At 50.0% G+C, this 15,593-nt stretch overlaps 1 protein-coding gene across 1 annotated transcript; it reads right to left on the bottom strand.

The window, feature by feature from the left end:
• Positions 1-2,258: 2,258 nt before the first annotated feature.
• On the bottom strand, positions 2,259-11,645 carry UTS2B (urotensin 2B). Its single transcript, XM_034782136.1, has 5 exons — positions 11,464-11,645; positions 9,109-9,210; positions 5,366-5,403; positions 3,850-3,943; positions 2,259-2,993 (listed from the first exon to the last, which is right to left on the bottom strand). The coding sequence occupies exons 1-5, from the start codon at positions 11,564-11,566 to the stop codon at positions 2,968-2,970; spliced, it is 363 nt and encodes a 120-aa protein (XP_034638027.1). The 5' UTR covers positions 11,567-11,645; the 3' UTR covers positions 2,259-2,967.
• Positions 11,646-15,593: the final 3,948 nt, after the last annotated feature.

The following is a 15,593-nucleotide window of genomic DNA, read 5'->3' on the forward strand; positions in this document are numbered from 1 at the left end:
GCCCCATGTGAACTCGAGAGGCTGCCATTAAAGGGTCAGCAATGAACTCGATGCAAGAATCACTGGGTGAGGTTCTCTGGCCTGTACGATGCAGAAAATCAGAGTAGATGATCCTAACGAGTCCTTCTGGCCTTAAAAATCTAAATTTAGTAACATTCACCACACCACGGTATGTCATATTGATCACTGCAGCTACCAAAGTACAGGGAAGTGCTGTGGTACCTCAGATGCTGCCATGTGGGTACACACCAACTGTGTAATAGCTGCAAACATCTGATTCCCTTTGCAGACTCTCTATTCCTCATGCTGCTAAGGACACGGCCGGGCTGCAGAACCCAGCGGGCCTTTGCAACTCTGGCCATTAGAAAACCTGGCTCGTCACTGGTGAAACTGCACTCAGTTGATCTGAAAGCCAGTGAGAGGCATAAGTATAGAGCCCTGAACAGGTCCCCAAACTATTGTGACTACATGACTCTTTTAAGAGCGCTATTGCTCTCAAGAATGGGCTGTGGTTAGTCCCGTCTCTCTGGCTTTTGTGATGGTAGAGAACACCACATGAAGGCACGTTTACACAGAGGCACTGAATACGGATCCATAAGCAGCAGGAGAGTCCAAGTCCCAAAGAGTTAACTTTAGCAGCACGGTGTACTTTGGGTGTGATCAAACGGAGCTAATGTATGCAAACTGCTAATATATGCCAATGGCCTACATTCGATGTGTGCCAGCTTCGGCATCACAACAAGCCATGTAGTTCCCCTGTTCTTGAAGAACATCCAAGCTATTGGTGTAAAATTGCACCTTCTGCCAGAGCCCAGGCAGCTGATGTAGGATAATAATTGATGCTCTGTGGGGAAGTGGTGTTTTTGAAGAATGGGTCCCAGGCAACCTGCAGTTAAATACTAGGGCTAGACAGGCCTGGAGACACATGTCCAATGATAGCCCAAATCATGTCACTCATCCATACTGCAAAGCCAAATTCTGTTCTTATTGGGAATCTGACATTAACTCTATTGGCTTCAGCAGAGTGATCCTGGATTTACACTCGGGAATATGGCCCAGGGACTGGATGTATTTCATTTGCAAATAATTAATGAAATATTTTCTTCCTTGGTTAGTTGAACAAGTGCCCCTTTCCGATGAATGCCCGCAGAACCCATGGGCAGCAGCATGACATGGTGTGAATTCTATGCGGGTGGGTTTAGTTATGGGGTAGAGGGTGTAGCGGGATGGTCACCCACTTCTGCCTTAAAAGGCTTAAAACAGTCTGGGGAGAGGGCTGGGGCAGGGAAGGAAAAGTGGGGCTGATTGGGGAAAGCAGCTTCAGCTGGGGGCCGTGCCCCAATCAGGCCGCGGCTGGCTTAATGAGGGCCCAGCTGGCCCTTATAAGAGGGCTGGGGTCAGAAGCCAGAGACAGACTCTCTCTAGCTTTGAGAGGGAGGGACCTGGCTGTAGGGAGCTGAGAGATAGTACCTGGAGTGGAGCAGGGCTGGGGGAAGGCCAAGGGAGCTGGGGAGCTCCGGCCTGGAAACCCCCCATGCTGCGGCCTAGTGGAAGGCCAATTAGGTACTGGAGTTGCAGGGGGCAGCCCACGGGTAGGCAGAGGCAGCAGGTCCAAACCCCCTTGCCTATGATGAGTGGCTTTTACACTGCAGTCTGCCCTAGTGAGCAGGGGCTAGATGGTGACTGGTAGTAGCCCATGACTGAGGCAAAGTGGGGATAGAGGGTTGGGGGTTCCCCTGGGTGGGGAGACCCTGAGACTGTGGGGGCATTGCCAGGGAGCAGCACCCCAAAGACAAGGGGCACTGGGTCCTGGGAGGGACACGGGGGGCCAGCGGCAGCGGGACACTGGCCTGCAGAGGGCACTCTGGAGGCTGGAAACGCTAATTCCCCGAGATGACCAGCAGGAGGCGCCGCAGGGGTGAGTCACACACCGTCAGAGAGGGTGAAGCCAGGGATGGGCAAAGCCCGGGTGAAGTCCACCCATGGGAGTCAGAACCTTAGGTAGGTTGGAACTCCAAGCGGTTGGACCAGTGGCTTCACACGTGTGCACTTCCGTGGCGGAGATGAAGCCCTGATTCCCAAAACTGGTTAAAGGAAGCAGCTGCCACTTTTGTCACTGTTGAATACCCGGCTAGATAAACCATTGGTCTAGTCCACTGTGGCCGTTTCTATGCTAAATTCTGTGCGAGTGTGGAGGGAAGAACAGACCTGGGCCATGCTAACGAAGGAGAAAGGAAACATCAGGGGACTCTGTGAAATATAAATCAGCATTTTACCTTTATTTGACTTATATCCTAAAGGAGCCGATATTCTGGCCCTTTTCTCCTCTGAAGTAAAGACTGGAGGATACACACTGTGCACACTGACAGGACACAAATAGCGACAACACTACAAAGCTGTGGCAGCAAGGCAACAATATCCGCACAATGCACTCAGCCCGCTATTATTCACCTTGTCAGTTAAACGGCAAACACATCCCCGCCCAGCTCCAGGCCTGCCACCGCCACAGGAGATGGGTGGTGCCATTGACCTGGGCCCAGGTTTAGAAGGGGAATGGGACCCCGGACACCACAATGAATAGCAGCTGCAAAGAGTGGTGCCTATGGGGCATTCCCCTCCCACACTCAGGGGGACTAGGCGAGGGTGAGGCACTAGGAGGACCTGGAGAAAAGAGGAGGCGAGGAAAAGTCAAGGGATAAGACCAAACCGGTGATAGACTGGAAGGAGACAGGGCAGGAAGATGCTATACAAAATGGAGGGGGAGGGAAGTATGAGGGAAAAAGGGATGAAACGTGGGCGCTTCCTGGTCTTGTCCGAATTCCCATCAATCCTGCCTAGCTCCTCGCTGGGAAAAGCACCCAAGGGAGCAGCACGATGAAGGTACAGAAGATACGTTAACACGGGGACACCACAGCGAGGCGATTCGGGGCCGTCCTTCTCTCTCTCTCTCCCAGTCCCAGCTGGGCTTCACACGCAGTATTTCCAAAAGCAGGCTAGGGAGGGCCAGGAGAGAAAGCGAGATGTTAGGTGCAAGCTCATGTAAAACTCGACTGGCAGTAGGCAGGGGGAGTGGGCGGAATGACATCTTAGATCTTGGCCACCTCTAATTCACTGTATTCTTGGTTAATTTCCATGTCCTTCCTCACTGTCTCTCAGCCACACAAACAATTGCTCTTTGTTTTGCCCATACGCAAGAGAGCAGTGACCTTGGCAAAGGGGACACGTTTTCACTATCAGCTTGTGTAATGTGGGCGGACAAAGGGGTTTCTGCAGAACGGAGAGCCAAGATGTAGCAAATAACCCCATGCCCCCTCCTGAATGAAAAGAGACGTCTGCTGCAAGGCTGCCTGAAGTTTCCAAATGGATTTTAGAAGCACTTAAAGGATCCCTGGAGTGGTTCCAGTTGCTAAAATTCCCTTCCACATGAGGACCTTTAACAGAGCTATTCCTTACAGCCTGGGTCCACAGTTCCTTTATGAACCAACAAGCTCTTAAAAGCTTCTGATTTTCCACCAAAAGGGACCAAAATAGGACCATTTTAGGATGCTGCCAAAGCCCCTTAAAGTATCAGAAGCAAATGGAAATGTGGCCAGAAAGCAGCCAGTCAGCTCAGGCTAGAGGGAGATCCTGCTGCTAGTGCAGTCAAGGAGGCTGATTAATTAGCAAGCAACGGCAAGGCCCATAGATGCCCTGCTGGTCACAATGGATGGCTGAGCTCTGTGGACCTTGGGATTCTCAGCATATCCGCTATAGCCCGCGTGCGTGTAGAGAGAATGCCCTAAAGGGGCAGGCGGGTAGGAGGGCTGCAGGCAGATAGATTCCAAAGGCTGTTCTAAAACCAAAACCCACCGCGTTTGTCAGGGTGTGATGGCAGCAGGCCTGCCTCGGCGTAGGCCTCTTCAGAGCCTTCCCCAGCCAAAAGCTGCTCCTTTAACTTCTCCAGCTGTTTGGAACAAGCACAAGGTTAGATTAACCTCTCCTGACCCACCCCCAGCCTTCTCCCGCAAGCTTAATTAACTGTAGAGGTGAAGCCAGGAGATCGCTAGTTAAATAACGCTGGGAACTCAGCAGAGGGAGGAAGACCCAGGAGGGAGGAACAAACAGGATAGCCTGAGGAAATCAGGCTGAGTGTCCCCATGGAGCAGGATAGGTTCCTGTGGGGGGATCCCTGAGATGTGGCCTAAAAGGAGTAGGGAGACCCTCTGAGGTAAACTGTTGGCATGCATGGTAAAGGGAAGCCGGGGGGCAGTCCAGCTGGGGAAGAAGCAAGAGAAGAGAAGCTCTGCAGGAATCAGGAGAACTTCCGTGGTGCCCGAGAGGGCCAGAAGCACTGCTAGTCTGGGCCTTTGATTTGGACTTTAAGTTGGATGGATCTTTGGTTACCCTGGAAAGGGAGGGAACTGTCATGTGATCTGGCCGGAGAGCCAAGCCTCAGAAAACAGAGAGGGAGAGGGGAGAAGACACCGGCTGGGACTAGCCATCACAGCCACGGGACTGGCCACCGAGGGGTAAGAGACCAAGTTCCCTGCACTGCTATGTCCCTAGAGGTGAGGGCACACGTTTATACCGGCTTTGTCTGCTTAGACCCTCCGCTCTCTGGTGCAGGGACTGTCTCTCACGGTGGGGTGGATCACCCAGCAAAATGGAGACATGCTCCTGGAGTAGGCCTCTAAGTGCTACTGCGACACAAACCATCATAATAGAGGACCTGGGGAAATTCAGACTGGGAGTAGGACTCTGTGCCGTGGTCCTGGCTCTAATCTGAACCAGTTCCCCCACCCATATCTCCTTGGTGTGACTGAGTGATGGGATTAAACACGACAAAACAGTAGCACCTGCCTCTGTCGCTAGCCCCTTCTACCTCTTCCCTGGGAAGGGTTTCCCTCTTACAGGAACTTTTTTCCCCAGCGTGCCTTTCCAGATGGTGGCCCTTTAAATATGGCAGAGATAGGTCACTGCTGCAACCTAACCAATGTTATTTCCTATCTTGTTCCCAGTGCAAAGCTGATGGTGGATTCTCCATCACTGGCCACTTTTCTATCGCGATTGGATGTTTTTCTAAAATATCTGCTCTGGGAGTTATTTGGGGGAAGTCCTAGGGCCTGGGCTATGCTAGCGGATCACAACGGTCCCTTCTGGCTTGGCAATCTAGGAATGTGTTTCTTCCATCTGATGAGTGTTTTAAACCCCTGTTGTGCTTTCCTCTTCCTCTTCCCGAGGAGATGGCCCGTTCTCTCACTGGGGCACTGACATTGATGAAAAACAGGCCAGGGATCGCAACGTACCCACTAGTTCAGTCTGGGGATTATTGACTCACTCCCGGCTTTTGTCTGATTCATTCTATATCAATGCATGCACCTCTCACCTGTTCAAGTTCTTCAAATTTCTTTGCCAGCTCCAAGTCTGGAAGAAAGAACACAGATAGTGTAAATATCTGTACTGCTTCCTGAAACCCCCATGAGAAGGAATTTCCTCATTCGCCCTTTATACGTGCAAGGCCTCTTTGCCATTGAAATCCTACTTAGCCCTGAAAATCTAGGTTAGTTGAAAGCCCAGCAGAAGAGTTGGCATTCTCTACAAGTTCTACAGGACTTTCCCTTAATGCTAAATAATAAAGGGGGCAGATTGTCATGTTTGTTTTGTAACTTATACAACATACCTGACGGGTACAAATATAACAGCTAAAATAAGGGCATGTACTGGCCAATGCCAACTCAGCAGCTCCCATCACCGTGGTTGGGCAAAAGCCAGAACAAAGGGGCCTAGCCCCATGCCCTGAAGGCCGGTAACTCAGGCTTTGTCAGACTAAAGCATCAGGGGAATGATGTCTCTATGATTAAGTGACCAGAGCAGGAGAAAGCCAATGCAGTCGTCGTTACGGTTATGCTGGAGAGTGTTGGTGGCTCCCAGCAGGCATGCCTTTGGTTATTGGCAATCACAGACCTTGCTGTGGGTGAGCCACGTCGAACCGCCCTTCACTCAGGATCAATGTAAGTGTGAGGGGGTGTCCACCCCACACAGGACTGGAAGGAGTTAAGGTGCCCAGGCAGGCCTGTTAACTCCATAGGCTGCACCTGGAGGGAGAGCCAGGGAGCAGGGAGTTGATTGCAGGCAGGTTCAGCTGGGCAGGAACATGTGGGGCCTATCAAGCCAGGAAGCTGGCAATAGGCCGGCTGCTGCTGGGAAAGGCTCAGTCACTCCCTGGGAAGAGGGAGGAGTGTTTGAGCAAGAAGGGGAACCAGGAGTTGTTGGATGCAGTCCAGGAAAGGAGCAGTGAGGTCTGGGAGAGGAAGGCCCAGGACTACTGGGTGTAGGACTACTGGACTGGAATCCAGAGCAGTGGGTGAGCCCGGGTTCCCCAACCAGCCACCATGGGTGTGGCATAGACCAGGCAAGGGGCAGAACGGGGGAACACTGAGTGCCCCGGCCCGAGGGCTGAGTCACAAAGAGGATTCTGCGGTGCCTGGTGTTATGGCATGTGACCCTGGAAGGGTCGTCAACCTTGAGAGCTAATCCCCAGAGTGACCAGGAGGAGGCACCAGACAAGCCGTGAGTGGTGCGCCCCGGGACAGTAAGAAGCAATTAAGCGCCTTGATGGAGCAACATAGCTAACACAATAGAAAACACCGCCCAAGGGGTGAGGCTACGTGCAAGGCCAGGCAGAAGCTGAGGTGGTTTCCGGGGTGTTCAGTGCAAACACGGCAGCTGTGTGGGGCCCATCTACAGAGCCTTTGCCCGTACAACTATGCCAGCAAAGCCCCCTCAGGAGACGCGGCTTATGCCAGTGAAAGGAGTTCTGCTGGCCTAGCTCCACCACTTCCCCAAATGACATTAAATATGCTGCCAAAATCACTCTTCTGTTGGTACAACTGCATCTACACTGAGGGTTTTTTCCCACTCCTAGATAACCTGGCGATGTCAGCAGAGCTGTGAGAAGCAGAAAAATGGCCAGAAAGCCAGGAGACATCCAGGGAAGCGCTGGTAACATGGCCTTGAGAGGAAGCCAAGAGACAGAGCTTCTTTTGGGCAGAGTGCTGGCTGGAAACATGCATGGAACCGTGAGCCCGGAAACTATCTGCTGCTGTTTGTTCATACTGCATTCAGGGAAACAGGCCTTTGTACAGTCTTTGTAAATAAACAGCATGCACCAAAGAAACACCCGTTTCCACCATCAATTTCTTCTCCTAATGGAGACAGCCCGCAAGATGCAGAATATTGGCTAACTGCTTGGGCCAAAAGGGGCAACAATATACATAAAGCCAATACATTATATCAGTCTTGATTTAAAAGATAGCATGGTCCAGTGGACAGGCTGGGAATCAAGAGAGCTGGCTTCTATTCCTGGCTCTGCCTCCTGTGACACCTTGGACAAATCCCCTTCAAGGCTCTGTGACCTGCTTTTCACATCAGCAAAACAGAGATTGCAAAAGCACTCTGAGATCTAGGGATGAAAACTGCTACCTAAGCGCTTACAATTGTTACTGCACACACATCCTCTTCCTGCGGCATTTCTGGCATCTGCTTTGGCTACAGTTCCACAAGTCAGCGGGCTGGCCAAGGACTGCGGCATCCCGAAAATGAACAGCAGCTGACATTGGAACAGACAGTCTCAGGGGAGAATAAAAAAGGCTAATTTACCGACGACACTTTGCCTTGGTGTAAACCCTCTGCCTATGCTTCCCTTGGAGATTAATTGTTGGCAGTTGCCCGGCATAAAATGAAGCCTGCCTCTAGGAGTAATAAGTACACTAACCCATAAGCCTGTTCTTTCTTGAATGCATCCTATTTGTAAGCTGAATCCCTTCATTAGCAGAAGAACTTGATTGATTAGATTTGCAGGATTATTCAGCCATTCAGAACTACGGCTGCCTCACTGAGTTTAGCAGAGGGAAGGGTGGAGACCCTTGCAGTCCTTGGGGCATTTTGTCACTGCTTGTCCCTGTGCTGTCCTGTTTGCATCAGAATTGTCACTGTGAAGAGAACACAGCACAGTCGTGCTCTGAAGACCTACGCTGCCAGTGAGAACCCATCCATTGACTACAATGGGCTTTGGACTGGGCCTTCAGTGGGCAAATGTTATCTCCTGAATTTGAATGATGCTCCCTCCTTTTGTGCCAAGAGAAGTCTCAGGGTACCCTGCCACGTTCTGGGGCTGGGATCCTGCTGAAATCGACAGGAAGGCCCGGAGCCCTTAGAATTGCACTCTCTGATTTTTGGTCATGTCAGATCTCGCGGGTGGGATAAACTCCCTCGTGATAGCACAGTGCCTCCAGGCCCCACTAAACCAGAGCTGCAAAGGGATGGAGCAGCAAGAAAAATCCATTGGCTGAACTTTCCCCAACTTTAACAATGTCAGGTTCTGATGGGCGTTCCCCCTGGTTCTTAGCTCATCCAGAGAACCCTTACTAAGCGTGAACTCCGGCTGAGACCAATCACCTCTTTGCTCTCTGTAAAACAATTACCCCTGGATATAAATGATGATCAGCTATTTGTATGAGCTCCTGTTGAAGGCATTGCATAAGTTTTAACATTCCAGCCAGACCCTGAGCTGCCTCTGAGGGCTGCTAGCTGCAGAGTGCGTGTGTGTGTGTGTGTGTGTGTGAAGTGGCTTCCCGCCCCCCCGACCCTGGGCTTGCTCTGAGCTGGACCCGTCTGCTGGCACAGGATAGAACTCGTTCCAGCAGCCAGGGATTACTGGGGTACAGGGACACTTCTGTCAGTCTTCCTTGTCACTAGCCATGCCACTTGTGTCTGCTACGGGGATATGGGGGACTGGAGCAGCTTCTATGACAACTCAATGCCACCTGCGAATTCCCCTGTGCTGCGGGAGCCTCTGGGGGCCAGCTAAGATGGCTTTAGGTCAGGCTTGCAATGGAAAAGCAGCATCAAGTAACCCCTGTATACCAGCCAGTCTGATCCACTGTGTGTAGGTCCCAATCCTACAAGGTGCTGAGCGGTCTCCACTCCCCTAGCAATCCGTGGTAATTAGGGGGCTCAGCCCTTAAGGATCAGGCCCTTAGTATTCAAATAAACAAAGCTGCCTCCAGGGATGTGGGGTGGGAAGCTGGAGACGGGATTGATGAGCGTGTCGCCCACCCCCTCACTTACTGCTATCCGCAGGTTGCCTCCAGCCGAGGTTTTTGTTAAGCAGCAGAGTCAGCAGTGCGTCTTGGTGATTGGTGTCTCCTCTCTCCGGAAACCCGGGGTTTTCTGCAGCACATAAAACACCTCTCTCAGGCTGTGATGCCGGGATGGATGGGTTCCCCGGCACAAGACCGGAGGAGGGAAATATCTCGCTGTCGCATAATGGCAGGTTAGGAGGGATGGGGGAGAGGGAGACGTACTGTGGGTGGGGGGTCTCCCATGGGTGGGGGGGTTGCAATCCTCACCCTCAGCCCCAGCAGAGCTGCTGCGTGGCTGCTCCTGCTTATAACAGGTCCAGGTCAACATGGTCCCTCCCTGTTACGCAGAGGGGAGTCAAACAGTTGCATTGCCTAGTCCGTCAACAATCCACTGGGGACTCCCTTCTCCCCTCCACCCCCCAGCTGTCCCCACAGAATCATACTGGGGCTGGAGAGGAGCTGGGAGTCCGTCCAGCCTGTCTCCCCGAGACCAGCACAGGGGTGATCCCTGGTGCACACTTACTGGAGTTCCCTCCAGCCTAGATGTAAGAGCCCCCACCTCTGGGCTAATTCCCCTGCTGTGCTTCAGATACACGCACAGGTGACAAAAAACCTTTTGTGTTCACCCTGTCTAGAGCCAGCCAGGGGGCAGTCATGCCTGTCCGCCCATGGGGCCACGGACTGGTCCAGCTGCCAGGCAGGGCCGGCCTGTATGGATGTCCAAGACACACCTTTATTTTCCTGGGAAAGCCCCCTGTGCTGACTCTAGGCCACCTGGGGATTCCCTGTGCACAAGGGGAATCCTCCCAGAACCTGTTAAATCAACTGCCTGCTGCCAGAAAGGGGACAGGGCCCTCTGTGAAACCCCCAGACAGAGCGTTCTCCGTATTGTTCCCGTAGGGAGGGTGGGGAGTCACTGCTCCCTGGAAAGACTGCTCCCCAAACCCCATGGATCCACCAGTATCTGGTCACCGGACAGTCACCATAGTCCAGGGCCATATGCACCGAGACTCTGTAGAGACCAGGAGCTCCCAGCTCGGCCCAGCCAGTCTCTTATATAGCCTGAAACGAAGGGTAGGGCACACAGTCAGCGTTAACTTTTGTGGGGCAAGCGGGGGGGGGGGGGATTCATGGAGAGTGCCCAGGCTCCCAACCCATTTCAGATCCCAAAGCTCCTGTAGAGACCACAGACAGGCAAGAATGGTGCCCAAGGAACAGCCCTCTTCTTTTCCTGATCCTCCAGGCTTCCATTCCCTCCACGCATGCAGGTGCAGGGCAATCATTTCACCAAAGTGGCTTCACCCTTATCTAACCCTGATGGGCTTAAAGCAAAACATACACACACAGGGGGCAACACATTATTATTATAGCTGATCTCATGAACCTAGTGGAGCTTAGGGGACGTCTGTTTAGACACAGCTGCATAAATCTGGGGGAACTGGGGAGCTGAGGCGCTGTGCCTACTCTGATGATCATAAATGCAGGCCAAATTCATCCCTGGCGTGGTACCTTGACTGGTGTCACTGGGCCCGATCCTGATCTCAGTTACAAGCAGGAATTAACCCCCTGGAATTTAGCGGCATCACAAGAGGGATGCGTTTATCATGGTGAGTTTAAAGATGATTTGAGTTATGATGGTTTTGAAATGTTGGTGGTTAGGCATGTTGGAGTTTGCTTTAGAAAAAAAATATAAATGCACAATCAAAATAAAAGGCATTATTACAAAACCAACCAGGCAATAGAGGAGGAAAAATCAATTTAAAAGCAATGTTATTTTCTAGCTTATATTTGGCTGCTCCTGTTTCCCCCTCGAAGGCTCTGTAACAAAGATTAATGACACCATTTCCCTGCAGAATAAGAGCAAGCCAAGACACACTTAAGTTACTAAAAGAAGAACATGTAAAAAAGAAGCCTCCTTGGATAAAATGTCTAGTGCGGACACTTAGGAGCTGTCCGACCTCGTACACTCTGTGTCAGGACCATCACTGGATAATACCAGGGCATTTTTTTTCCTAGGAGATTTTCTTTATGAATAGCAAGAGACATTCTCATCAGACACATTCTTTCTGATGTGACAGGGTCACTGTTAAATGTGACGTATTATACAACCAGAAACGGACATAGGGATGGTTGTAGGTCACCCTAATATAATGAGGCCTCTCGGTAGCTCACTGGTTGGTTAAATGTTTAGTACAGTGAAGTAGTAATGGGTAACCTTATTTCCTTCCCATGTGAAAATCAGTGCTGTAGGGTTGGGTCAAGCAGAAAGGAAAATCCACCAACCAACCAACCAGCAGAGATAAGTACCTACCTGTGTCATCTAGGCTGAGTTTCAGCTTACCTTGTAGTGCAAGAGGTTTTCCATGTGCAGACGGTATCAACAGCATTATGGAGAAAACAGTTAGGAGCCCAAGGCAGAGCTGGACCGAACAGATTTTGTCCATGTTCCCGCCACCCAAAAGAACTCTTCCTTACGCTCGATGGAGGACTTCAGTGCAACCCGGCTCCAGAGGAGCTCACTTTTAAAAGCCAGCGAATGTGCAATGATTACAAATGGTCTTTGCAGGAGGGGGAGAAAAAAAATCTTCTGAAATATAATTCAACCTGTCAATATGATTCACTCCTTGGATAATGGACAGATCAACCCAGGAACAGACGTCATAAGGAACCCGGTCAATATGTCTCTTATCTGACCAATCCAATGACTGTTCCCTCTCTCTCACACACACGCGCGCATCCATATACAGGATCTGTGGCTCTATTATAGAAATGTATTCCGTGAGCTGGCTCAAAGGGAGTTTTGCAATTTATTATTGCACTCTCCAGCGCTTGTGCTAATTAACCTGAGATGTAGAAAGTGCCAGAATGGTGGAGGGGAAGACAGGGCTGTTCATTTAATTTAACTGATTGCTGGCACTCCGGTGCATTGCTCCATCCCAATGACTTTGTTGAGCATCAGCTTTATCATCAACGGGCAAAATGCTGCATTTGATTTCAGGGCAAAGTACGGGCTGGGGGTTAAATTTGACATCAGATATGAAATTCATCGAAGAGGAGTCAGATCCCTTCAGTTTTGTCCATTCGGGAGAAGGAAGGGTGTTTGGATGACCCATTTTATTGGCAAAAGCCCATATTTTATTCAGATAAAATGTGGTAAGATGCACTGTAAAACCTTTCAGTGTCTGTTTTAGGGGTCTGGCTCCATCTTGTTTAGCTTGTATTTATTGCCTTCCCATCTATCTCAATGATCTGTCAGGAATTTTCAATTACAACTTTATGATACCCAGAGAGATGCTACAATAACAACCGTCCTGGTAAACTCTGTTCTCAGCCCCTGCTACTTTCCGCAAGTGACGCTGCAAAGATGAGCTGCAGAACTGAGTCACTCACAGCCTCCACTAGCAACAAGCTGATCTCTACGCACGGTGCCACTGACTCACCTGATATTCTTGGCTGCCGCAGCGCTGTCCCAAATTGCCCATCTCACGCCGCCTAGTGCTACCTGCAGGTAGCCTTAACTGGAAGGCAATAGTGACGTGGAGTTGGGATTTCTGGGGTTTGTTTCCCAGCTCTGCCAACGACTTGTTGTGTGACCTTGAACAAGTCACTTTTGATGCCCCAGCCTTACCCAGCTATACAACGGGGACTAAATAAATTAATGCTGGTGAAGCCCTTTGAGATCTTTGCGTGAACGGTGCTATTTAAGTGCAGAAAATGACAGCGATTGTCATGAGAATGAGAGACAATAGGCCTGACCCCACAAGATGCTCTTCTGCAAGGTGCCAATGGGCTTCAGCTCCCAATGGAAGTTGCATTGACAATGTTCAATGCATCCTTGCAGAATTGGGACAATAGCCCACGAAGGCCGTGTAGTGCCCATTTCCCTCTTGATCTTGATTTGCTGCACCCCGCTTCCTATACCACTGCCCAGGCTCACCTGAACAGACATGGGCAATCGTGCTGGATTGCACTGAAGTTCTGTGACGGGAAGGGCACGATGATAGCTGGGAAGGCAGCATATTCATTTTCAGCTGTGTCCTATCCCAATGCAATCAGCCTTCTAGGGCATGTGCAAACCATTATCCTCTAGCCAAATGAGGTGCAACATGACACACTGGCTTTGGCGGTACTATAAAGCAAGAGGAGAAATCAATCTGTCTTTTGGGGTGCTGACAGGAGGTAGTGAGTAGGCTAATTTCCAAGCCCAGAGAAGCTGAACGTTATCCTGCAACTCAATAATGTTATGAGTGTGTTTAGCATCTTATTAACTGGACACCTGGAGGCCTAGAATTCAAACAAGGACAATGCCGATTACAGCTGCTTGAATTTCTCTCTTTTTTGTTTGGTCAAAAAGTAATTTAAATGAAAATGACATTTGGTCAAAATGGAGATATTTCATTTTTGATGAAATTTTCTGAGTTTGTTTCAATGAAAATTACCAAATGCTGAAAAAATGTAGGTTTTCAATTTGGAGTTTTCAATAACAAACAAACAAAGAAAAACAACCGGCACAAATCTGAAAAATTCCTGCAAGAAAATTTTTCAAAATGTTTCAAAACTTCCTGCAAAATATTGGTATTTTCCCACTAGCTCTAATTCAGATCTTTCAGAGACCAAACAAACCAGGACTTTCTCCGTCATCAGAAGTTAGTGCATCAGCTAACTCTAATATCTATCGCCTCACTGCCTCTGAAACTATTATTTCATTCAGACATGAGAACTCCCACATTCTCCTGGGAGCACGTACCTCCTGATAACATGCAAGTTAGCATATGTCACCAGTTTGACTAAGATCAATTTAATACATAACAAGCGCTTCTCAGTCTGAAGTAGTAGCACCTTAAGCAGGAACTCACTGTGGATGTTAGCAACCTCATCAATTATAGTTCACACTCAAACCACCCTTTTAGAGGGAAGGGTCAGCTACAGAAACACTTGCAGCAGCTGGGTTTCTGACTCCCTCTCAGCTTGTCTCCAGACCCGGTGTAGAACTGAGTCTTGTATTGGTATTGCTGGTGGATGCTGCTCTCCTGGTGATAGATCTGAGTAAGGGGTCGCTGCTGAATCCATCTGTCAGCAGCCCTTGGTACCAATGAGGCTTTGTTGACGTCTTGTAGTATCTTGTAGAGGGATGCTGGAAAAGCTCCTCGCTGGGGTTTGCTCTTTCATTGCAGAGAAATCCCAGGGGCGTAGCACTGGGCTGATGTGACCGTTCAGCCGCACAAAGTGTCCTCACATCTATTGTGTCACCACTCCAACATGATGGGCACGTGAGGTCTGGTGCTGCAGTGTGATCACAGTGCAGACATGCTCATCTCTCCGTCTCCTTTCTGCCGGGCTCCGATCCTCCAGCGTCACTTTTCCTGGTGTCTAGCCAAATGAAGGACCTGAATGAAGACGAATGGGCAGCCATTCTGCCTGAGAAGACAGATGTGAGATGGGCTGGTACAGAATGAGGTGGTATCTAGAGGAGTAGGGGGGATCTGTACATCCCTGCCTGTTGCCAAAGGTCCTAGTGGGTTCATTGCTGCTGTGGGATTATCGGATGGCAGTGATTGGCCTTAATGAGAGGTTTCCCTGAATGAAAGGGACTCTGCGTTTGGCCCATTAATCCATCTGGGAGAAGCTTTGTCAAGTTGCAAAATGTTGACAAAAAATGGCACTGACATTTCAATTAAACAGAAACAAAATTGGATGAAATATTTGTAATATTTTTCTTGTTTTTAAAATCAGCTCCAGTCATCAATAATGTCTTGCACGTCATCTGTTGAAGGACTGTCTCCTGTCCTTGCAGGCAGCGTCTAACATGAGTTCTCCAACTTTAATCTTCATGGTCCTTATCTGTCATGGCCGCTTCTCATGGGCACAAGCTCGTGAAGCTGTGCTAGCATAGCATAATGTATCTGGTGTCAAAGGGGAAATGAACAACAATGGACAAAACCCACCAGTCCATATTGTTGGGAATATGCAGACCAGGGGCATGCTGGCTGGATTCCACTAAACTCAGAGGAGCTGCTTCAACATGCACCAACTCTGTGTATGGACAGATGAGGTTAACCTCCTCCATGTAATCCTACCTCCATGTCTTTATGCATTCGGCTCGTCTCTCTGTGCCCCGGCGAAGACCCTCTTGGTTCTTGTGTGATCAAACCGTTCAATCATGAGAAGTGCCATCAATGGAGCTTTGCCATTATCTTCAATGGAGCCAGAATTTCACCCAGTAGCTACCGGATGAAAGATTGAGTCTCCAAGTAGCCTCACCTCAGATTCATCCCGAAGCAGCATTCACACCTCTGGAACCAACATCCGTCAAAGAGAATTCAACGCATGCCTCAGATAACTGTTAAGACGTGACACCAGCCTTGGACTGATGAGAGGGAGAGAACGTGGAGGGGCTGGAAAGAGAAATCTTGTCTTTTCACGGGCACTCGGGAGGCTCTGAAAAGCTTCCCGCTCCATGTACGTCCCCTG

This window comes from Trachemys scripta, chromosome 9 (assembly GCF_013100865.1).
Source record: "Trachemys scripta elegans isolate TJP31775 chromosome 9, CAS_Tse_1.0, whole genome shotgun sequence".
Taxonomy (NCBI): Eukaryota; Metazoa; Chordata; order Testudines; family Emydidae; genus Trachemys; species Trachemys scripta.